Below are 26,367 nucleotides of genomic sequence, written 5' to 3'. Positions count from 1 at the left end.
TGAATGAACGAAATGTGGCAAACACATACAATTGAATAGCGAATGCATATACCACCTTCGAAGGGAGGGAATTTCTGACGTGGACTAACCCAGATGACACTATGCTAAGTGAAAGAAGCCAGGCACCAAAGCCCAAATATTGTATGGTTCCATGTTCATGAGGTACACAGGGCAGTCAAATTCACAGACAGAAAGTAGAATGACTGTTGCCAGGGGCTGGGAGGAGAGGAGTTGAGACAGAGAAGATACTATTTAATGGGCACAGAGACTTGGTTTGGGAAGGAGAGACGTCCTGGAGGTGGATGGTGAGAGTGGTTTGCACAGCAACGTGAATGCAACTAATGCCATGAAGGGCACACAGAAAAATAAAGGGGTGCGCTGTTTTCTTAGGTTATCACGATAAAAAAATGGCTGGAAATAAAACCATCAATCAAATTAAAAAAAAAAACTTTTTCAAACAAAATAAACATCTGGCTTCATACCTATGACTTTAATAAAAGCCACATAAATGTGTTTGTATGAACAAAAATATCCTTTATTCACCATAAAGAATATTTAAAATGTTGGGTGTGGTATGTAATAAAGACTCTATTAAAAAATAAAGCTGAAATTTTGGAAGTCTGATAACCACATTTAAAAATAAAATTAAGAAATAATAGCACTAGAAAGAACATTGAAAATAGCATCAGTGGGACCTTTATTTTTAACGTTTACATGGCCTAGTGCAATGGTTATTTTGTTGTTCGTTCCTGTGCCCCACCGATTCCAACACAGATTTCTTCACTAAGCACTTATCTCTTCATTGCCAAACTCCCTTGAGGTGACATAAAAAATACAAATACCTATGGTTTTATTCATATGTGGAGTCATAAAAAAGTAAAACGAACAACCAAAACAACCAAAACAAACTCATAGAAACAGAGACCAAAGGGAAGGTTGCCGGAGGGGAGGGGGTGAGGGGATGGGTGGAAAAGACGAAGGGCAATATGGTCAATAATCTGGTGGTAAGTTAACACGGGGACAGATGAGTACTGGGATCTGAGGAGTGAGCACAGCATAAAATACAACAGAGTCAAATCACCATACTGAACACCTGAAACTAATCTAATATAATATATCAACTATACTGAAATTAAAAAAGTAAAATATTATGAATACAAATACACACATTTTAAATAAATTGTTTTAAATCATTGCAGATCCCTTTACTGACTGTAATATCAGAATCAGGATTATAACATAAATCTCAACCCTGAGCCCTTCGGGCCTCTACTCTTGATACTCACAAGCCAGAACTATAAAATTTTCAAATCTACCCTCAAACTTTTGTCTCTAAAATCAATTTCAAGTCTTTGGTAATTCAGTAACTGAGAATTTTGATCTCTTCCTTACCGCATGGAAGTACATAGTTTGGAAAGGTAAAAGGCTAGATAGTTAAAACACATCAAGGAATTTACAAACACATCAAGCAATATTTTGAATTACTAATCCTCTAAAAATTTTCCAACAGGCAATACGGGGTGATTTGGGAGCTTAAGCTCGCTGGGGGGAACGAGGGAAGACTATCCTCAGGATGTCCGTCAGTGAAGAGCAACAGCCAATCTAAAAGGGAGGAAAGGGCAGAAACAGCAGAGGGCAAAGAAAAAAATGTCAAAGTCATGCCAGGAGCCAGATCATGGAGGGCCTCAAAAATTATTCAGGATTTGAGAAACTAATGGGTTTGATAAAGGGAGGTAAAAAGCCCATCTCAGAAAACGGAGAACTGCTAACAACGATGGCTGGGTGATGCTGCCAGTGGAAATCAGGCTCTTTGATGGGATCATGAAAAAAGCATTTCACAGACTCGTACGGCAGGTGTGGAGCTATCGTTAAGTCTATGCAGGTGGAAATCTGACTGAGTTTCCAATATCCGATCTCTGTCCGCCCTGCCATGTACAAAGTCCAACTGTGTCCCCAGCAAGGACAAAACAAAGGACAGTGCACAGCATTTCTGCTTCATATTAAAGCTTAGTCCTTTGAAGCCCATGCAATCTGCTGTGGGCCCTGGGTGGCTGCTGGACCCAGTGGTCCTGTACTCCCACATGGACAAACGAGATAAGTGTGGTCACCTAGCAAGAGAGAAAGCACTTCTTTGTCCCCCTGGGGTTATAACCAGAAAATAACCAATTCAAAACTAACCAATGAAATCCCCAAGGTCTGTGAGCTTTTAATGGGTCCACACACCCTACTCAGATTGGCAGGCCTCTATGGCCAAGCTTTCCCTGCCCACCCCCAACCTGGGGACATTTCCTGTGCTTTTAGGATTAAGTCTCTTTAGTTCCCTGGAGTGTGTGTGTGAGTCTGTAAATCCTATAGCTTCCTGGCTAGGCAAGCAGTTTATTAAAGTCAATGTCTAATTCCCTTTGTTCTCTTTATTAATATCTAGCTAACTACTTATGGCAACACACAGCAGATGAAGCAACAAATAAAACTCAAAATTTAGTATAAGCAGTTAAGATTGTGTGTTTAGTGGGCCAAGACAAGTTTAGAAAGAGTACCTGACAAATTAAATTTCTGTAAAAGTAAAAAATTATTGTATACCAAATATGTATTTATATGTTTTCATATATACATTATATATAATATATATGATTATATGTAACTTAGTGGCCCAGAATTTTGTGACCTTAATGAGAGCCCTTGCACTTAAGCAGAAAGAGAATCTAGATTAGATTGGTTTGCTTAACAGAATGAATGAACAATGGGAAAGTGTAGAAAATTTATTCACAGAGATGGGTTGTGAAAGTCACTTTCTGTAGAGATAAAGCTGTATTTTATGTTATTTATATAATCTATCTAAAGAAGGCTGTATATAAAACACCACATGCCTTTTGTCACCCTCACCAATTCTCAGCATATCGTAGGCACCCTTACTCCCAGGTCTAGCGTGGTGAATATATGGGTGACTAGTATTTTTCTGAAGATCAGTGTCAGTGGTTGGCAACAGCTGGTGTCAGTGAAATGGGACCAGTATGAAGACCACTTTAAAATGACCAGATGTAGAGGATCCAGAAAATAAAGTAAAAAGAAGGCAATCGGAAATTCCAACAGAAGTGAAGACTCAAGAACTCAAAGAGAGTAAGTGCCGTGGAAAGGGGCAGAACATGGAGAGACAGGGAGATATTTTAGAAACACAGTTTGGTGCTGAGTGCACACACACATATGACTTAAAAGCATGAGCTTTGGTCCTGCTACGATGGATTGTTCTGTGGACAGTATCCACCACTGTAAAATGAAAATAGCAATAGTTACAGAGTAGACTTACTTTGAGGATAAAAACAACAAACACTGAGTGATGAAAAACAACTTAATGACTTGGATGAGTCATTCCTAAGTAAATAGCAGCCTTTATTATAATTGTAGGCTGTGATATCATTCCTATTAAACTCTTTTCATTTTTTTGCTAGAAACTTCAGTGAGAAGGAGACTTCTGAAAAATTAGAATACAATTCATATAAGTCAAGATTTTATAATTTCTACCTCTCCTCAGAAATTTTACCTATAAAATATTTTCACCCTATTTTAGTGCTGGTACATACCAACATTTCTATAGGAGGGTGAGGGCTGCTTAAGTGAAATTCCCGGTGTTGTGAAAACATCAGTCATGGAGACACACAAGACAAAATGCAAACTTGAAAATGGTGCATGTGTGAGAATATTATCTTTTGTCTTTGAAGAAAAATGTTTGTGAGGGAATCCTTCCTTTAAAAAAGTGAGTCATCCATTTAAGGTTAATATTTTAGAATTAATTATGCTCAGTAAGAAAATAATGTTCAACACAGGCATAGAAAGAAAGCCATAAGCAACTAATGCCTGGGTGGAGCAAGAAGCAATGGCAAGCATCTAATTAATTCTAATTAGCCATGCCAGGGGATTACCTTCTAGGTAAAATTACCTTATAATGAGGTGATTAACCTCTTTGGAAAGAGTTCAAGATAGACTAAATTGATACTTAATATGTCGTATAATGAAGAGATATAATGAGGGTCCTCAAAATTGTTCCCAGGGATAATTTCTACCAATAATCAATTGACTTTATTCTAGAAGAACAAAAAACACTTCTGTTATATTATTGATAGTATGAATTCTAAAGCATTTGGACATTATAAATTAGGGATGTAAACTGTATATCAAATTAACTAACTTCTATGGCATTAACATTATCTATTCTAAAAAAATATAACTGCCAAAAAAAGCTAACCAATTCCAAATTCTAGCCTATGGACTATGTCTGAACATCAAAGGAAGAAAAAATGTTTGTCATTGACACTGATCAATGTCACAGACTCATTCCCCAAAGTCGGCTGTCCATTGTCTAATTAGTTGAGTGGATCCCGCCCATCCCCAGGGCACAGCTGGTTCTTGTTATGGAGAGACCACCGCAGCTCAGGGGGGAGGCCCAACTCAAAGGAAACAGGAGCTTCAATGACTGTAACACAGAAACACTTGGTAAATTAGGGATGGGATTCCTAGAAAAACAGTAGTTTTTACTGCTGGCAAAGCTTATCTTTGGTTTTCCCTTAAAATTAATAATTTATATGGATGACTTAAAGTCACATAAATTTGTATATGATGTAAATTATACGTATATATTTGCTCTCAGCATTAAATGAATAAGAAATGATTTACTGTAGTGGTTTAATTTGATAAATATTTACTGAAAATCTCCATGTAGGCATAGAATCTGTAATAACGAGTAGATTTTTTTTCTTAAACTGCTTTTTTACAGTTTATTACTCTTCCTTATGGGAAAATACTCTGCTGTGGATTAGTCAGATGTGATTTTGTGGGAATCTCTGAATTAACAATTGTTACTTCATAAATCTTGTTTCTTTATTTGGTATCCTAGGGAGTGAGCGTGAGTGTGTGCATATGTTTTTGTGTGTATAAAATTTTTGCATAAAATATATGCAAATTCATGTAAAGCAAAAACACAAATCCTAGGAAGAGAAAGGCAAAATCAAGGAGGAAAATAGTATCTCGAAGATTTGCATGGAACGATACAAATAAAATGTAAGTATCTTGCAAACAGAAACTAGAAATAAATGTTTCTTCTTCAGCTAACGCAGAGAATATATAAGCAACTCTCACTTCAACATCCATCCCATAGATCTCAATGGTCACCTTAACTGGGGAGCCCCCAAATTATCCTTCGCTATGAATGTTACAACACCGACTTTTCTATTAATTTATACTTTTCTACAAAACCTATCACTCTCTGAGTTTTCTGTATATCCCCCAATTTTCCTCAAATGCTTTAGGGTTTCAGCAGATTCAGTTCTAGCTAGACGCCCATCATATAAAACGTGTTCCTTATTAAATACCTGGAGAGTAAATAATTGACCAAACCAATAGCAGATAAGCAATATTTTATCTTTAGGAGCTTGATTGAAAGACAGATAAACCACTCAATAATAAATAATTTGGTGAATATATTTAGTAACTATCTATTGAGCGTTAATTGTGTTCCATGTACTGTGAAGATACTGAAATCCCAGCCACAGCCCCATTTCATGATCTCACGAAGCCTGCTGTCAGAAGAGTCAAGAATGCCTCCACAGAATGAGTGTGATTTTAAAGCATAGGAAATTTTCTCAATGAATGCATGCTATTAATTTCTTGGGTAATTTGGAAAGCATGGGTTCTTTTAAAATCAGGCTTTATTAATACATTGGTATCGAATGATCAGTATACTGTATCAACTTAGTTTTATCTCGCCTCTTCACACATTAGAGGGTCTTCTCAGCAAGACCCTCTAACCTCTGGTAGCAAACTACTCTGTTGATTTTGAGTTAAACTGCCTTATTTAAATAACCACACCAACTTCAGTTTTTTAGTTGTATACCTCTTCACAAAAAGCAGAAGTCAGCACAAAAGTGAGGCACGTACATGCCTCTGAACCAGGGTAGGGGTGGGGGGTGGCTAGGAAAAGCATTGTCGTCTCATTCAGGGAATTACAGACCAAATACTTTTAAATAACTGGTGTGGACTTAGTGAAATAGTGTCTTCGCGGAGTACTGCTGGTCATCAGCAGTTGCTAGAACTGTGTATTAAGAATTGGAACTGGTTCCTTGAAAACAAGCTCTGACCACAGTATTAAGACATCTTTGTCAGACACCCACACTTTTCTTATAGCTAGTTATGTTTTTCATATTACTTAAAGCCTTTGTCATGGTTTTACTCATGGAATAAAAGTTTTGTATTTTATTATTAGCCTTTATGCTTATTGTTTTAACAGGTGTATATTTTAATGGGTATACAATTATCAATACCAATATTTTTAAAGCAAGAATTAAATTCCTCTACCTAAACAGAACCAGGAAAAGTGTGATATATGTGTATTATAAGAGTGAAAAAATAATGGTATACATTAACAGTCAAATTTTATAAATAATTTAAAAACCAGTATTATGTACTAAAGGGTTTTGAATAGAGGGCTAAATTCTTTAATGATCATTTTGTTTTGAATCTAAAAACAAAAATATTTATTTAAATTCAGTTTGATTGAAGAATATTTTAAAATTTAGGAAGTTAAACACCATAATTCCTTTTAACAATTAACTTAGATTTACATAGAAATTTCGAAAAGAATACAACATACACCTCTCAACTAGCACTCTCTTAAGCACCAGAAAAATCATTATCTCCCCCAGTTCCTTCCATTTCTGTCATAAGAAGCACAGATAGCAGAACTATACATTTTGGTAATTAATTTCCTTAAGATAATGTTAGAAACATCATGTTCTTTAAAATATAAATGAATTTCAAGGTGAGCATGCTAGAGGATAATATTAATGGCACATGATTTATTGTGACAAGAGACCTGATCCGAAACAGCCTTATTAGAACTACTTAAAAAAATCCATTTGCAAATTCTCGAAAATATAAAAGAGTGCTATGGTTACATCTGTCTCGATGCTGAAATCTGAAAACCTGCCCCTGAAAGTATGAACCTGCTTCTGCAGCGTGTCTGGCACGCCTTCCTCAGAGAAATTTGTGTGAATATTTCCATATCCTAAATAGCCTGCATTACAGTTTAGCGAATGACCTGAATGCTTCTAATTCTGAGTGAAGGCTTATTCTTCAAAAGTTTAGGTCAAAGTGCATATGTCTAAGTAACTTGGTAATATATGTAATTTTAGGGCTGACTGTTATCTTCAAATATTGTTGGCCAATAATACATCGGGCATCTACTATACATCTGGCATTCTTTGAATAGACACAGAAACTGGTGACCTGTGTCAGTCTGAAGGCATTTTCTATGTTATTACTGTTCCAAATGCAATATCCCCTCTAAACTACATAACCAAGGTTTACTCATGCCTCACATTTACAAAGAAGATACAGTTTTATACATTTCATAAACATACTAGTGTGTACAAACACAGGGTTGTAAATGACATCTAACTGCATATTGGGCAATGAGGAATGACATAAAGTAGTGCTGAAATTGATAATAAAATTAAGTAGATATATGTGAATAATGTCTGTATTATTAAGAAGAATTAAAATTAGTATAGAGAACAAAATACATTAACCTCTGACATGAAGGAAGATCTTCAACTTTGGCATTCTTACATGCGGTTGTCCAAATTCTGAGAATCACATAAATGTATTGATACATGTCTCTATACTTTTAATTCTCCTTCCTCCCTCCACCTCTCCCCTCTCTCTCTCACTCATCTTTCTCCCTCTTTGCTGAATAAGTTTGTAGCAAAAATGCCTTAAACATCATTAAACTTTTATTCCCCTGTGAATTCCTTAAAGCTGTTAATGGGCTATTAAATTGTGAAAATCCTGAAGGGTATGCTGCATGCTGAATTTTCCAAACAGCACTTTTTTGCTGGAAACTTATTTTATAATATGATTACTGACACAAGAATGCTTTATAGAAAGACATTAAATAAGCATAGGCTAGTTGATTCAATAATATGGTTTTATGTACATTAATAAACATGTTCATTTCTAGGACATTCAAAATGTATTATTCAATGCTAAAATCTACTGTAAAGTCAAATAAATGCAGTTACATTGATTTATTTATATGCGTTTAATAAAATAAAATTAAATCTTGGAAAATGAAATGTCTCTTTTTTCCAGATATAAAGAAACATCACAGGTGTAAATCTGTAATTAGAGTGCTTTCAAATTAAATTTTATAGTATGCACGGCACAGAATTCAAACCACGCACAAAAATATAGAACAAAATTCAGTCTCCACCAACCACTTCATTCCCTTTTCTGAAAAGAACCAGAGTTATAAGATTTCTATTAATCCTTCTGAAGACCGTGTGTACACATCTACATACGTACACTTGCATTTTCTTTCAAACAAAACTTACGCTATCTGAGTAATGAGAAAAAAGAAAATCATAACTTCATGATTTATGATTTGTAGTGTAAGAAGCAACTCAAGGCAAAACCTAAGGTAGGTCTTAGAAACAAGTTTTGATATGTTTTTGTAAAACACTTAAATAGATACATTTAATAAAAAGTCAGATAGGATCTTACTAATCATGAAACTAGTATGATTATTCTTGTATAAAGTAGTACACTAAAGTTTAGATTTAAGGAAAGTCTATAATAATTTTGAAAATACATGTAACAATATTTATTTTTATGAATCTCTATGGAAAAAATTATGTCAACATACTAGTACGTGACAATATTAAAATAAACATAATAATTTTCAGAGGCAGTTGCCTCATAAGTGGTCTCTAATATTCATGACACAATATAAATCTAGCCAAATACAGAGGCCATGGATCCATCGGTTTGAACATTTATACATACACACAAGTGCGTGTGTGTATACATATACATATATATACATATATACATATATATACAAAATCATATACACATGATTTTGTAACTTCATGGAATTAATGGTAGAAGTGGGTATATCTGAAGCAAAAGATGATTCACTTCTTTGGCCCATTTTTTCCAGGGGAGTAGGGAGGAAATAGTCATATTTCCTTCTAGAAGTGGGGAACACACAAAGCCAAATCTTTCCTTATTTCCTTGAATACCAGCAAAAGTATCAAAGTCTGTATTTTGGAGGGAAAAATGTTCACATATGCTATAGTGGCAAAACTAATTTTGGTCATCAAGGCTTTTTTCCTTGAAGAAAGTATTTAAAAGTACTTCATGAGGATTGGTATCTCTCTGGTTTATTTTCATTTAGTTGAGGCCGATATTGGACAGACAGTATGACTGGAGGCCTTATATGATATCTGTGCTATATACAGTTCCTCAATACTATCAAATCAGAACCTCATGTTTTTCTTTGGTATTTGGGATGATCAAATTCTCCTACTTCGCCATGTAAAGACTTCAGTATATCTTAATCTTTCTTTCAGCACACGACAATGGACTAGAGGCGACCACATTATATTTCCCAGTATAATCTCATTAAAACCTAAGAGGAAAATCTGAATTTATTTACATTTTTCTCTTTATGTATACACCAAGCCTTATTCAGTTAATATGTGAAGTATGAGTATTTTATACCATATAGTGATGCTCTTTATGATATAATTTATCAACAGGAACCATAATTACAATTTCATCATTTGAAGTTATCTTACCTACTGTTGAACTTCTCTGGGTGCTTTTCTCTCATGATGTGGAATCTGTGTGCAATGGAGGCATCCTAAGGAGAGAAACAGAAAAGAAAAACAGGACAGCTTATGAGCCTATTGGCTTGTAGAAAAAAAGATTAAAAGAGCAAAAAATGTTAGCGAATAATGTTTTTAAATTAACTTTTTCTTAACAATATCATTGCCAAGACGATGTTCTGAAATTCAGCAAATACGTACAATTCACATAAATTCTGTGTAAGAATGATTTATGTCACCACTTCACCCTTGGTCACTTGTCATATTTACTTCTAAGAATTGATTTCTATTTCATTCATATATCTCCTTTAATGACTGGTTTGGGCCTCACACTCAAAGTACTTTTAAGATAGAGCATATGGACATAAATGTTAAATAAAAAGTAGGTGAAAATACTGTTATACCAGAGCTGGAAGAATAATCTAGGTGCAGGAACGACCAGGCAGAAAAGCTCCTAGTCCTTTGAAATTAATTATGATTAAAAGACAGTAGAAGGTGCCTATCTGGTAAAGGCAAATATATCACATGACCTCAAAGTTGTTAAGAGTGTTTTGGATGTGTAATTATTGTTTGTTCCACAGCAACTCTCTGACATACGTATCTTATCTTGCTTAACGAAAAAAAAAAAAACAACAACAGAAAAATTCACTTTTGGAGAATTGGTGACAAGTGTAACTACGCTCTAAGACCCCAAATGGGTGAGTTCTGAATCCTAATGGGTGTTTCTTCCTTTCAGGAAACCCATTCAGAGTCCCTATGAGACAGAATCACACTGAATGTGGGAGATTGCTGGAACATTGTGATTCAAGCTTTTCAAGCACAAACTGTTCTTGCTGACTTTAAACAGTAGCCCCTGTTATTGCAAGGAAGGAGATATTTTCCCATTCTTCATCTACACATGATTAATCACTCCAATGAGAAACTAATATATTTACCAGTCATCTCAATAGAAACGGCGCTATTGTTGTGATTAACTGTTAATTTTGTTTCAGAGTAGAGATAAATGAAAAAGAAAAACCAAACACAAAGACAATAAAGAAGCTGTGCATCTGAGAGAATTTTGAAAACACTAATCAAGGATTAAAAGTCTAATGAATGAAATGAAAAGGCTAATGTGCTTATTCATGCATAACAAAGCACGAGGCACAAGAGAGGGGCCAATGCCCACTGCAGATGGTGGAGGGTTGCTTTTCCCTACGAGACAGAGCTGTGAGAGAAACGGAATGGTTCTCTGTACACTTTGTCCTCTAAAAACTGAGTAACGTTGAGTAACTGAACTAGTCCACAAGTGAAAAGAATACAAAGATATAGATATGTACATATAAAAAAATTATTTAAAAAGTTACCAAAACACCCTCTATTTCTTTCCTAAGATATAACTTTGTTATATATACATGGTCAATGTCCTTGTTTGCTAAGATGCAGGAATATCAAGATGGCTCACTTTTATTGGTCCAAAAGTTCTAAAACTCAGGTCAGGGTTCATTTGAAAAATATTCTCAGTAATAAGTCATAAATATATTGTATTTTAGAATGTGAAGTAGTCTTGTTGTGGTACAAAATTACAGAAAACCAATCTCAGCTAGGGTTTTTATGATACATTATGCAGCATGATCATTAATTAATTTTTCAAAATCATTTATTTTGAATTTCACCTTAATCTGGTTCCAAATCAATTTAGAATACTTCATAATTAAAATCATACCTCCAGCAGTCCGGTAAAGCAAAAGCAAAGAAATGGAATCAAGTACTAAGAACAAATGATCAATATTGGTTATCCACAGGGAGACTATCACTGAGTTTACTTCTGCTTAAATTATTTGTTCCTGCAAATTTAGAGAACTGTTACTTTTAAAAATAGATTGTGTAGCACATTTTGCTTTATAAGCATATATTTTTGCAATAACAAATTTCTTCCTTTCCAAAGGAATATAAAAAGATAAACAGGAGAGAGAGAAACAGGAGAAGAATGAGAAAAAGAGAAGAAGGAGGAGGAGGTGAAAAGAGAGGGAGAGAGGGACAATGAGAGAGAAGCGGAGAGTTTCGAAAGGATATCATTTAAGCAGACTGGATATGATAACTGAACAAACTCCAAGAAACATAGAGTACCAAATAGCCAAAGACAAACTTAATATTAGCTCTACCCCCAACATGGGCAATGGCTCATGAAGTTAATAGAGGAAAAAAAGTAAAAACTACTGAGGAACACTGGTGGGCCTTTTCCTTGTGTTGAATGGGTTCCACCACAAAAAGAAAGTTGGCATTGCTGACTACAGGATTGATAAGGAACAAGGACAGCAGGTGTTCATTTGGATGAGAATTCAGACCAAATTCTCATGGGGCCTGCCTCTGGCATAACCCCAAGGGGCTTGAAAGAGAACTCTCAAATGCTGAAACTTATCCAGCAGCCATATTTGGATTCTCTAAAAGGAGACCAAATAAGAAAAAGCTAAAATAGTGTCATTGATTTCTTTTATATAAATTTTGCCCATCCTGTCCCTATCGCACATTTTAGAAAACAGAAATTAAATCACCATCACTTCCATACCCTAAAATGGAAAAACTATGAATTCAGACAGATTTCACTTCTAAGACTAGTAACTTTGAATAAATTATTTATTGTGAGTCACAGCTTTGTTATCTTTAGAAGGGGATACTGATATCACTTTAAAGTATCGAGGACAAGATATTTTGAGAGTATTATGTAAGCAAATGGGATAGTGTTCTTAATGTGATGGAAACTTTGGATCCTACTAAGAACCATACGAGGAAACATAATTAAGTGGGAAAATAGACATTTTTAAAAGATAGGAACCCACTATTATAAAATATTCCACTATTGCCCAAATTTATGTATCAAGTCAGATCTAATCCCAATATCAAAAGATTTTGGCTGGGCACTCAAAGCAAGAATAACTTGGAAAAAATGATATTGAATTTCATCTAAAAATATAAATCTTCTGAATAGCAATCAAGATTTTTTAAAAAAGTAAAATAAATAGGGAAGGTGTCTCTAGCGCAACCAGATATGAAAAGGTATTACAAACTAGAATAAATAAAATAGTTTGTTACTGGTTCAGAGGTAACACATAAAGATATAGAGATTGAAATTTATTTTAGTATAATAATATGGCTTTCATTCAAAGAGGGAAAGCAAATGACACTATGGAAATAGTATTTTCTATGATCCATGTAGGTTTTCTCTCTCTATGTAAGTTACAACAGCAATTTTTATGAAGTAATCTCTAGTGGGCTGAATAGTGGTCTCTAAAGATATCAGAACCTATTTCCTGGTATCAGGTAAAGTTTGCACAGATGTGATCAAGTTAAGGATTAATATTGCTTGGAATTGGTAACTCCTTTTTACTTTGCACTTCTTTCCTCGGGAATAGAACTGTTTGTTGTACTATGCTTGTTCCACCACTGTATGCAAGACTACGGGTGTTAGAATAAAGCTGATTCCTGAGGTAGGATATGAGATTTGCTGAATGGTAGATAAAGATTCGAAAGCATAGTTTCCAATAGGGGGACTTTTGCCAAAAGGTGCCTTCACTATGATCAGAATTCTTGTGAATTATTTAATTTCTTTAAATTAAATTGCTATAAATTAATTCCTCTTGAAAAGCTATAACTTGTATTCAGTTTAAATTTTGCCCTCAAATTTTACAGTCTCTGATTATTCAGTAAAGTTGGAGAGAGCCGTGCCTCTCTATGTGGCCATGCTGAAGAGGGAAGTAAGATTTGAGGTTGCATGTGAGGTGAGGCCTGTTCCGACATTACCATTTCCTTACTTTCCCTGCCATTCATGAAGAAACCCTTGGTAATGTGATATGTTTACAGTGAGAAGGTGCATCATCATCATCCCAGCAAAAACCAGGTGACGGACTAATCAGAGGATGTGCATTATCCTAAATGGAAGAAGGTTTATTCTCGTGAAAAGACTATCTAAAAATTTTTTTAGGGGGAAGGCAGATAGGATCATGCAGAATACCAGGACTAGTAAATGGAATATGTCACTACACCTAAGTCCTTCAGAACAATGTGAAGAAGTAGTTACTAGACCCAGAAGGAAAGAGTAACATTGAGACAATGGCTTTGAGAAAGAAAAAAAAAGACATCCAGTTGCAAGTGACTTCCCATTGAATGTCAGGAATGTAAGTACCCTAAACCTACTCCACCCTCCTATCTTCTGCTGGGGTTTTCAACCGGCCTAGTCAATCAGAAGCAAGAGGGCTAAAGGAATGTGATGTCCACATCAGACACTGCCAGGCAAAGAGCAAGATGAACAAGAATAGAGTGAAGACCTAGAGAAGTAAACAGAAGCAATCCAGAATGAGGAACTGCAGTCCTTACGATTTAACCCTTAGAGGAGATGGCGAACTTTGTGTAAGAACAGAGAAGTCTGTGAAGCACAGGCACCAAATACATGGCAAATAATTGACAATCAAGATGAACACCGCAATATTAATATAACTAAATAAGTATAACATGTACATACATGTAAATGTATGTATAAAATTTTGAATTTCTTAAACAAAATAGTTATTACTTGGTACCTGGAAATAAATAATAATTTTTCTCATTTTAAAAGCAAAACACCTGAAATGGAGTTATTATTTCAGAAAATGAAACTGAAGTTGCCATTCTTATTGCAAAGCACCTGTAAGGTTAGATTTATATTTTGAGATTATAGAATATACACACAAAATGGTCTGGCTTTATCAAAGAATGATGTATCCCACATAAATATATTTCCACTATATGTAATACACTAAAATTTTAAATTTAAATTTACTAATTTGGCATAAAGAGTATTTTATTGAATCTATGGATTTAATTTAATTAATAGATTAATTTAATTCCTTGTCTCATTAAAATTGATATACAACATCACCTTTAAGGACTGTTAATGGCTGGGGCCAACCTATTAAACATCGCAGACCTTGAACAGTGACAACTGCCTTCTTCAAAGTGTGGGGCTGTTTGCTCTGTACTGAATGACTAGGCTGCTATTTTATGGTATATTTCACTTTTCTTAGGATTTCTCATTCAGTATTTCTTTTCTATCATGCCAAGCTCTTAACTTCTTACTGTAAAAGCATGCCTGTCCCTAGAATTTTCTTCCTGTTTCACTGATTGCCCTTTTCATATTTTGAAAAGAAATGGAAACTTAGAATTTGAATTTCAGGATTATTTTACATGGATTTCAAGTTAATCACTATAACTATTGCTAAGCATTTCATTATAGCTGCTTCCTAGATTGCTACTTTATTCCAAAAAACCAAAGCTTTTAGAAATATTATTCCTGATAAATACTGGGATTTAAATATTATATTTTCATCTCCTACAAATAAAAATTTATTAAACTTGTAAGAGATTACGGTAAAAGTATAATGAACTGTACAAATAATTAGTGTGAGTTTCAATTCCAAACAGAAATCACATACCTAAAATTATGTAGTAAAATGAGATTTTAGTTGTTAATAATCTTATTAAAAATCCCTGTTGTTTCTTTATTTCATACAGAAGTCATCAAGAAACCAAGAAGACTAATTCATGTTACTGGAAAAAATAGTTGACCTCAGTCTAGACAGATGTGTCAAGAAGAGGACCTAAATCATAAATCCCACTCTTGATCTTTGTTAAATACAATATATGGTTTTAGAACTGCCAGAAAACTTCTATAAGTTTCTTCATATTAACCTTAAGCTTTGTGAACAAAGTTGTAAAGAAAATGATAGACTTACTATACACTTACTATTATCACAACTGTGTGTTATTTTATTTATTTATTTTCAGAGAGAGAGGAAGGAAGAGAAGTAGAGAGGGAGAGAACCATCAGTCGGTTGCCTCCCATACACCCCCAACCAGGACCTGGCTGGCAACCCAGGCATGTGTCCTGGCCAGGAATCGAACCGGCAATCTTTTGGTTCAGAGGCCAGCACTCAATCCACTGAGCCACAGCAGCCAGGGCAAAAGTCTCCCTTAAACACAAATTTTGTTCTACTTAGCAAATGTATGACTTGTTTTTACTGAATGAAAAACACTAAATTTCTCTTAAAGTGCTTCTTTTAATTCAAATTTCCTAGGTGTGAAGGCCTAGAAATCTCAAATGAAATAAACAATGCAGACTACACAATAGGTGATTGAGGTATAATGACTGGTATTACAATTTAACTTTGATTCCTAATGAGAAACGATCAAAGGACATTTTAGTTACATTTTAATATATAAAAGCCCAATTCATAATAGTTTTAACAAAAGTTAATCAATAGACCAGGAGCTCTCTATAGCACCTAAAGTCAGAACTAAAGAAAGGAGTGTGCAATCATATAATATAGACACAGAGGTTCGAGCATAAGTAGCAAAGGAATATTTAAGTCAAAATTCTTACTGAAAAAACAACTGTAGAATAATATTTTACATGCAAATGTTCATCGTTTTGGTGATGCAGTGATTAAATCAGTCTAGTGGTGAAACACTAGACTGACTTAATTTGCCTGAACTCTAATGTAAACCTTGACTTCTCAAGAGCGACTGTGGTATTACAGTGCAGGACTGGAAAGAAAAGCCTAGACATTCCCCTTCGGAGTTTTCTGATAGACTCAGACCTCTTTGAGAATGCCCAGTTCGGGTCTACAGGGGAGGGTGCCTGTGGATATGAAGGGAAGATAGTCTCTCCATGTCTGACAAGGGAGAAGTAAACACCCTGCTTACATTTAGGCCTAGAGCACCAGAGTCAGTGAAAGCAGGCCAGGATCCAGGCCGTGAGGAATCGAACACTGCGCATGGTGCTAAGCCATAAGGACACAAGACAGGGACCAATTTACTGAAACAAGGAAGGCAGAGGCTTGCTCATAGCCAGGCAGGGTAGTAACTAAGAGCACATGCTTTGCAATCTGACAAACAACTTCAGTCTTGCTATACTCACGCCATAACTATGCTGCTGTTTCCTCATTTGAAAAGTGGAAATAGTCCTTATCTACCTTCTCAAGTAAATACTGATTCACTACCGTTCTTATGAAGACCTTTATCCCTTATCATAAGTCCTGACAGTAAACAAAAACATAAACTGTTATTATTACATTGGTTAGGTACAAGGCAAATAAAATCTACCAGTCTAGGAGTAACATATTGCAGAACAAATTGATGACATCTTACCACAAAGTCAATCCACTTCCTTAAGTATCACCCGACTAGAAAATGTTTACAAGAAAGGTTAACTAAGGTGATTGCAGGCCTAGAATATTTTTAAAATTCTGCCAGTATCTATTGAATATTGTAGGGTTCCAATGTGCTTCTTTAAATACTTTCGATCTCTTTGTAGTGAAATTCTTCCCATAGTTTGCAGCTTTCCTCTCCAATTTGAAAAAATAAAGTATATGAACTTAAATTCTAAAATATGTATTTATTACTGTCTTGAAACTTGCCTGAGATTTCAAATTCAGAAAAATCAAGTCAATATCATGTATCTTCAATGGTTTATTTCACGGTAAATTAAATACTTAACTCTGTTTTAGTTTCTGGAAACCCTAAGCATTTTATTAACATCTAATATTTTCAACAATCAATCTATCCTTTTTTTCATTAGCAGAAAGGTGAGATCCATCAGTTACATTCATGTCTGAGGTTAATTTGGTCATTATAATATTCATTCAATCTGATAAAAGCTACAAATGTATTCAGTGCTTAGGTGTAATTCCAGCAAATATGCAACAAAAGTCTTGTCGCCTTTAAATATCAATGTGGTGGAAATGTGATAACATTCCCATAAATATCTAATAATTTGATATTGAGGCATAATTTGATATTATGCCTATCTCATAATAGGCATAATTATTGCATTTGCAAAATAAATCTAAGCCAACACTTGGTTCGATACCACCAGTGATTGAACTGGGCTGGGAATGACCAACATGGTATGTGTGCGAACAGTAAACTGGAGTGAGGTGGGGAGGAGGAAGAAGTAGTGAGTAGGTGGGAGTGAGGGTGGAGAGGGATACAAAGGAGGAGGAGAACTGAGATTGAGAAAAAAAGTAATTTCTAAGTACTGTCTCTAAGAAGGAATGGGAGTACATATCAAAGGTCAGGGTGGAAATAAGCCTGCCTATGAGACTGGGGTCAGGGGGTGGGTCCCACGGAGGATAACACTGGGGCAGGTTGATACGTGTTTATTAGAAGCAAAACTAGAACTAGAGTAATTTTCACAAAAAGAGCAATGAAAGGAAAGCTCTCTATAAAATATTCATAAATTCAACAAATGTCAACAGTGCCGATGATGCACCAAACACCAGGTACAGAGTGCAATTATAGTGTTTATCCCATTTAAATAGATCACGTAAATACTGTAGAGAAAAAACTGAAGGTTCGTAAGTGTGTATATCTCAGTGTAGGGCATCAAATTGGAGTAATTAAAACATAAACCAGAATATGTGGTTTATATTCATGGAATCCACTTTCTTGAAAGGTCATAAGAATTGTTGCTATAACGACTCTAGCTTTATCACAGAAATGATTTCCAAATATGACTATTTTGTTTATATTTAAAAAGTAATTGATACTAATAGTTTGGTTGGTTTCAATATGGTATTGCAAAGTGACACCATCAGTTCTATTTATCCCATCGTAGGTGAGAAATCCACTGAAGAGCATTGCCCTGCTCCTGTCCCCTCTCCCCTCCTGTCTCCCATCTTCTCCTTCCCTGCATTCGCTGCTCCTCTTCATGTACACACAGGAAAGTCCCGTCGGAAGATTTCACCCTCTTTTACTACAGAATATTGTTCCTAGGACTGTATACCTATAGAAGGTATGATAGTTCTAATAGGGTAAAATTGTGTTAGATGCTGCTTGTTGCCTTCCTACTATCTATGTCCCTCCGCATTTAACCAACAGAACTCTCATTTCATATGGGCAGCCATCTACCGAGCCAATAAGCAAGTAAGCAAACAAACAAACAAAGAAACAAATCCTAAATTCCCGGGGTTCTTTTGTAGCTAGGAATGGTAAACTAGATGTTCCTTTCCACCACCACCATACTTGCAAGAATGCGGGTGTAATGTCTGGGAGATATAACAGGTAACTGGAAAACATGAGGATAAAAGCCACTGCTGAGACCTACAGGGGGAAAAAAAAAACCCTGGTCCTTAAAAACACCTTGATGAGCACGTTACCTGTGAACTTCCACCAGACGTCCTATTAAGTGAAAAAGAAGCCCCTGACTTGTAACTGTTATTGCTCCACGCAGCCAAACAGTCTTAACTGAAACATAGGTGACCACTTCTCAGCATCTCATTCCTCTGAAAACATAAAGAGGAGTCTGCAAATTCCATAATTATGATATCTGAGAAAAAGTTCATTCAATTATTTTACTTTATGGTTAAAATTTCAAAACCCTTCATTTGTACAGAGCTGTGAGACTTCTAAAGGCTTCTCTGGAAAATTACATATTTTGACTTCATTATTTTTGCTAATTTAGATATTTGACCCTTTTTTGGACAGAAAGAGGGCAGATAATAATATTTTTATTTTGGAAAATTATATATGCTGATTTGAGGGATTTTCCTGAGGTTATGCCATTCGCCAGAAGGGCAGCTGACTAGTCTTTTGTCTCTCAGGTTGTGACCCCTCCCTCATTTAGCCCAGCAGGGAGGATATTTCACTCAGTGTTTATTTTGATGATATCCTTGTTGATAAAGTATTCTAACATTAATTTCTGTTAATGCCATTAGCATTCCAAGTTTCCTAAAACAACTAACATTATTCAGCAAAACAGGAGAAGCTGCTTGTGTCCACAATTCTCTTCACACTGCGATGGAAGGTTTCATTTAAATACGGGTGTGTTTGCTAGGTGATGTTAGGAAACAAAATGATGTTGATTGGTTCTTATTAAATAATACATGACATTTGTGCTTATTCTTTATTCTCAAGAATAAATATAAATTTACTATCCTGTAATCACAGTCTTTAAAGAAAATAAAATCAGCAAGTCAGTAGATTGAGACCATAATCAGAGACTTCTAATTTATCTAACTTAAATTAGAAGAACATGAGTCCAGGGGGTTGAGTGCCTGCTTGCGAACTGAAAGGTCACTGGTTCAATTCCCAGTCAGGGCCCGTGAGTGGGTTGCAGGCTGGGTCCCCAGTTACAGGCGTGCAAGTGGCAACTGATCGGTGTATCTCTGGCACACTGATGTTTCTCTCCCACTATTTCGCCCCCAGCCCCTCTCTCAAAAAAATTTAAAAAAAGAAAAAGATAAAATAAAAGAAGAACATGAAGCCAAAATGCCCCAGCAAAAATACCTCATGCCTGAATGCTACAGAGAATATCCTAGAAAGTGACCACAGAAGTCCCAAATCAGTAAAATTGTACTTTAAAGATGCTAAAGGGTTATGACATCATCCTCATGAATGAATAATATTGGTAAGTGAATTTGCAAAACCCTTCAGAGATAAAACCACTTTGCTTCTAATGTAAGACACAAAATAAGATCTATTTCGCATCTAAAAGAATTAAACTTATAAGGAAAAGCTGCTCCTGTTAGTCTGCTTTTACTATCCTCAAATGGGGCTGCAAACAGACTACTAGGCCCTTCCTAGGAGCAGCAGAGAAAGGGGCCATCATCCCGGCCTGTTGAAGTGACTGCACTGGAGGAAGTAGCAGTTTGGGTGGGGAGTGCGGAGGGAGCTACGGGCTGGGCAGAAAGGATAGCTTCAATTGAAAGCCCTGAAGGAAAAGCCATAATGAAAAAAAAAAGTCAAATATTGCTTCAGTATTATTTAACATAGTTGGTTGTATTTTTCCAACCTAAAAGTGAAGGACTAGTCTTTATGCAAGGGAAAGTATCTCATTATTTGGCTTGTTTGAAGATAAGTAAATACAGTTATCATATTTATCAGTGTAATACAGATTACACAGGTGCACAGAAGTAATAAATATTAGAAGCATTTCTTTAATCAATGCCTCCCACGGTCATGAACTCCTGAGAAGTTCATATTAACAGGGTAATAAAATCTGAAACAATAAAGTATCACTCACAAGCCTTTCTTAAGCATAAGTTATTATCCATGATTCAGTACTGTGTGTTCTACAAAAATTTATTATAGTGGCAAATAATTAAGATATATATAACCCTCAAATGTCATAAAGGATACAACTATATTTGTGATAGAACACAAACTGTTAACACACAAGGACTCCCGACTTCTACCTCCTCGCTTTACCCACTTAATTCCTTTCGCTCCCCTATGTGCTGCAAAAGCAAAGTTCAGATAAACTTTCAGCCAATTTTCTAGAGAAAAGCACTATCAAAAATAGCCAAATTCACTGAAACAAAGAGTGGAATGGTGATTGCCAGAGGTTAGGAGAGGGGGAAATGGGGTGTTATTAATCCAAGGACATAAAAGCTCAATCTACCAAGATGAATAAACTCTAGAGATCTTCTATACATTATACCTAGAGTCGGTAACATACTGCACACTTAAAATTTGCTAAAGAGGGAAGATTTCATGTTAGTGTTCTTTCCACAGTAAAGCAAAATAATAAAATGAAATGGAATAGAAATAAAATTACAACCCCAGAGAGCTACTTACCGAAAGGGAATATTATTTATCTGGGCCTTGCCTCGTGGGGCTGTGTCAACCAAAGGGGAGGAAAGATCAATAGAGCAACGTAAAGGAAGAGAAACAAGTGAGACCTGTTGGAACTGGAGAGGTTAGAGGTGCTAGAGACTGAAGATGGACTGACAATATTAATATAGTTGTTGTGTTTAAGAGAAATATGAATACTGATGGAAGATTGGGTCATCCTTTAAATTTAACTCCAAAATAGGACTTCAGAGCTTATTTTTTTATAAGTAGTTCAGGCATTTTATTTTTATTTTTAAAATAATTTTGAATTATTTAAAACTGTTGTTTTGTGAAAACTTTCTTCTGTGAACATTTGGTTTTCATGATGAAATATCCTAGAAGAAAGAACTAAGATTATCCTTAGAATAGATGTAAGTATTTATAACTTTATGGTTTTGCAAGTGCTAATCAAACCTCCTCGTGACAAATATGTGAGCCAATTGCCTGAGCTGAAACTACCGTTTTCCACAGTTGTTCTGGATCTGATGTCTTTCCAGGGTTGGCTGATGATCGACGGCATCTTACTGGGTTCTAATTTGGGTTTGGAATGTGCTCAAGCCCTCTATGGTACTTGGCCAACAGTGTTCACAGACTTTGGCTTTTTGGACATATTAGGCATTCTCACTCTTTTCACACCTATGCAGTTGCCTTCTTCCCCTACACTATGCACGTGCATGCACACACAAGAACTTTCCCACCACACACACACACCACAAACGAACCAATGGATTTTTCCAACATCCTGCCAGCGAACATAACATCTGAGTGTAACTGTTTCCAAACATACCATCTCCCTGTTATAACAGGGCTTTCCTTCCTCCTAAAACCATTCCCCAGACCTGTGTTTGGATCCTGTTCCTTCTCAGTTTCTTTGGAACCACAATTCATCAGAAATGCATATCCTTCCTCTTCTGTACTTCACCCTCTCTCTATCTATGGGCAGTTTTCCTTGAACATTAAAATTTCTTAGGTATCAATAACATAAACAAAAGTGCCTTAACCTCCTGTGCCTGCACACCTGGCACTTTCCTCTCCACCTCTCACCCAGACCCCTTAAAGATGCAGACTAGAGTGTCTAACTTCATTTCTTCTGATTCTGACACACTGCAGTCGGCCTTTCTACTTCGCTACTTAAAATTATGGACTATGATTCCTCTCTTTGCTTCCACTGCTAACTCTCTCTATACCAAGGCAGTGTGGTGTGAAATTTATCACTCCATTATAAAATTACATCTTTAACCTCTTGGCAATTTTACTCAATTTCTTTTCCTTTCTTCCTTCTTTCCTTTCTTCCCTGTCTCCTCCCTCCCACCCAATATTTTCTTGCCTTAACTTAGAGCAGACCAATTCTTTGTTTTGTCCTACTTTCCAATCCACCCTGTCCCAGTTTACTTGGCAAGTTACTCCTCCACTTTTCTCTTCAGTGCTGGCCTTCTTTTGGGTTGTGCTCTCGTGCTCTTTATTCTAACTCCACACAAGTGGGTCTAGAAAAGGTAGGCCTGTAATCACGTGAGGGAGATGAGACTTGATTCTAGAAACCAGAAATGGTTTAAATAGGGCATCTCATTTGCACTTTGGAGCAAATACTTGGATACTGTATAAATAATTTATTTGGTGGGCTCAATATTGGGGAGATAGAAAACAACTGCTGAATTAGAACAGTGATAATAGTATGTATGGAGAAGGTACTTATTCATGAAATAGTTAACAGGTGAATACGGCCTTAATTAATTGGGCATTGATCAACTTCAACTGGTCTACCGGGCCATGGAGCACGGGCCAGCAAGAAATCCCCAGCACAAAACTTCACGAAACACTTTTGACATGTGCAGTCAGTCACAGTAATTTCTCCATACACTGCACACATCTCTTTGTGCATTTCAGTTGCATTTTTACCTTTCTTGAAGTAATAAAGCACAAAATGCTGTTTACTTTTCTTGCGGCTTTAGTACTAAAATGGCTCTACAAAAATTCACCAATTCTGATAAGTTTTATTTTAAAATGCATGCTGATATTACAGCTGTCATCATACAATCTAACAAAATTGTTTTGAATGAAGTTAAAGAAAGCTAAGCGCTGCTAGAGCCATCTTACAAAAGAAAACAAAAAACAAATTTTTTTGTCAACCCAAAATAATCAATGAAAAACAATCTTCACTTGAAAGTTGCATGTAATATACTGATCCTAAGTTAAGAAAAACTAAAAAAAATTTTTTCTTCAGTAGAGTAATTTAATATATAAATATTTGATATAATTACTGGTTTTGTCCAACAATTTTTCAAAATAAACATTTAAAAATATACCATGTATTTGTTTGAAGACCTTTGTTGAGTGATGCTGGAGCCTAATTTACTGACAGTTTTAATGCGAGATCAAAGTTATTAAAAATCTCACAGCATGAGAAAGTGACCCCAAATGACTCAATACCAAAGCTCTTTGGTCAAGGTTGTTCTCTTGATCCCCAGAACATTGAGGACCGCCCAACATTTCTTCCAAACTCTTAGTCTTAAAGTAGCCCTGCAGCAGGTTTCACTCTCTTTTAGATCTTTCGTCTATTCTGATGGAATCTCATTCAGCATACGCAGCTGGACCGCTCTCTTCGTATTCAGTCCCACATTTCAAACCCGTGCTTCATACTGCCGTGCAGGTGTCCCGCTGAAAATTGAAAGTCAGTCTTACCCTTTCCTCCAAAGTGAGTCCTCTTCTCAACACTATGATTTACCTCGCTGGTGCCATTTCCCACTCCTAGCTACCTGGGTTCAGAGTTCAATTTATTTCTGATTTTCCTCTTTTCTCCCACACACATAGTGAACATCCGGTCCTGCGGGTCTGGTGAGAATGTCTTTGCTGTTGCCCGGGTTTGATCACACCCCGCATAAACTACTGTGAGAGTGCACCAGGTAGTTTTTCCTTCTAATAATAAGACAATAATACAATTCATCCCAAGTACCATTACTCATTTAAATGTGGTAATTACTTGGTGCCACCAAAGCTCTAAAGCTGAGGCTTAGCTTTTAAGGCCTTCCATCTTCTGCCTGTTCTACCACCATTCAAAACTTACCTGTTTGTAGGACTCTGTTCAAATATTTACGAATATTTAAATATATTTGGTATATTTCTACTCCCATAATTCATCAATTTCCAATGAATACATATTTAAATCAATTATGCCATTATAAATAATTTCACAAACACAAAATTGTTTTGAGTACCCCATGTAATTATTGAACCTTTAAAATTAAGATACAATTGTCACCTTAAAAAGTAGCACATGTTAAGAAGTTTAAATCATTTGGATATTTCACATTCAGTATTTAAAAAATCATAATAAAATGACATATTTCTGGTACATGGAAATAAAATAGCTAAACTTGAAGAGTTGAAATAATAAAAATATTTTAATTGTACTGTCTATATGTTATAATGAATTGTAATAACCAGTCAAATTTTGCAAAAGATAAACCTGTTCACATCAGTAATATAGACATAGCCATTTTCAGTACATTTATTTTGAATGCTTAATCTATGCAAACTCTTTCAGAGGCATATTTGCCTATGTTGTTATTTCTATTAAAATAGTTTTATGTGAATGATTTAGCAAAATACTTCTATGTTAGGCACAATATAAATGTGCATTTATGTTTATTTAAATAAATTATGGGTTAAAAATGGAGTTTTAGGTTTCCAGTGCTATTTGAAGACTTAAAAGAAGAGAGGATAACTCTTGATAAATCAATAGGTACTAATACTATTTAAGCCTTCTAGAATTCTGGATTTACTGTAAAAAATCTCCCATAGAAAACTATTATTTTTCAGTCTAAGAACAGAAAAAAAATTACAGAATTACATATAATGGCTATATACACATCAAAAATTTAACAGAAATGTGATCTTAACCAAATGCCATAATCCAATGAAATATATAGATACATAAATGTACAAAATATTCCATATTATTTTGGAACCAACATGCTACTTTCAATCTTTTAAGGACTTTTAATGTTTAAAAGCCCTAATATTAGTTGAAGAACATATGAAAATGTTCTTCAACTAATATTAGAAAGTTCCTTTGCTTAGGACAACTGTACTAAAGTGTATTGTCTTATGGAAGTTTTCCTTAAAAGAATATATTTTCTATTACGTCAGTTTAGAGTTTTAGCTCATTTAGTATTTACCATTTAAATGGTAGTATATTTTCATTTAGTGTTTTATAAAATGAGCAAATTTTAGATGTCTAACTCAAATATGCCAACTGCTTGAAAAGACTTATATTTAATACTTTTGATGGATTTTTTACTATTTTAATTGAGGACCTCACCACCCCAAAAAAGTAAAAAAAAAAAAATTCTCAGTTTTTGCAACTATAAGAATATAAATTTAATCTAAACTTTGATTCATATCTTTTTTAAAATAAGAACATTTATAAAAATGGCTTTCCCTTAAGAATTACAACCATATTAATTTAGTCTCACAAACAAAATATTATGAGCCACCTTGGATTGAAATGTTTTGCTAGGCAAAACATCATTGGCTTTGTGACATCAACTATGCAAAGTGAGTAAAAGGGAAAGCACCGACGATATTCAAAATTATACATTTGTAAAGTACTACTTTGCTTCTATGGCTTAGTTAAATCGTTTTATACATGTGACATTATACACCACTCTTTTGCCCTAATGGGAAATGAAAATACAGATGCTCAGTCAGTATCTAGTACTACCTGTGGTGTTTGCAAGCCTAGTGGGTTTGAGTGATGTGGCTTCACGACAGTTACCTTTACCTTACTGGTAACAACGAACACACGAACAAAACAACTTTTGAGAAAGGCAATGATATTAAGGGGTAGTTTAAGTTATATTAGATAGTATTATTGATATCTATCACAATCAAATTATTTATTTTTGTTGTTTAAATGAAAAGTCTAAATACATTCCTTTTATATTTTAGGTTGACCTGTGAGTCTCTAAATGCAGTTGCCACTAATTAGTTGCACCATGGAATTCAGAGACAAATCCTTTCTGATACACACAATGGAAAAGAATTTAATAAGGGAGTACCTAAGAATCTATAACACCATCACACA

General features: G+C 35.2%; 1 protein-coding gene across 4 annotated transcripts in view; it reads right to left on the bottom strand.

Moving 5' to 3' along the window:
• Positions 1–26,367, bottom strand: part of DGKB (diacylglycerol kinase beta) — a 532,510-nt gene that overhangs the window by 247,838 nt on the left and 258,305 nt on the right. For all 4 annotated transcript variants that reach the window (XM_053927068.1, XM_053927066.1, XM_053927067.1 and 1 more), the window contains one exon: positions 9,630–9,694. In XM_053927068.1, coding sequence (XP_053783043.1) covers positions 9,630–9,694 — 65 coding nt within the window. The remainder of the gene's footprint in view (positions 1–9,629; positions 9,695–26,367) is intronic.

Source organism: Desmodus rotundus, chromosome 6, assembly GCF_022682495.2.
Source record: "Desmodus rotundus isolate HL8 chromosome 6, HLdesRot8A.1, whole genome shotgun sequence".
In the NCBI taxonomy this organism is placed as follows: domain Eukaryota; kingdom Metazoa; phylum Chordata; class Mammalia; order Chiroptera; family Phyllostomidae; genus Desmodus; species Desmodus rotundus.
This window is presented reverse-complemented; position numbering and strand designations above follow the sequence as displayed.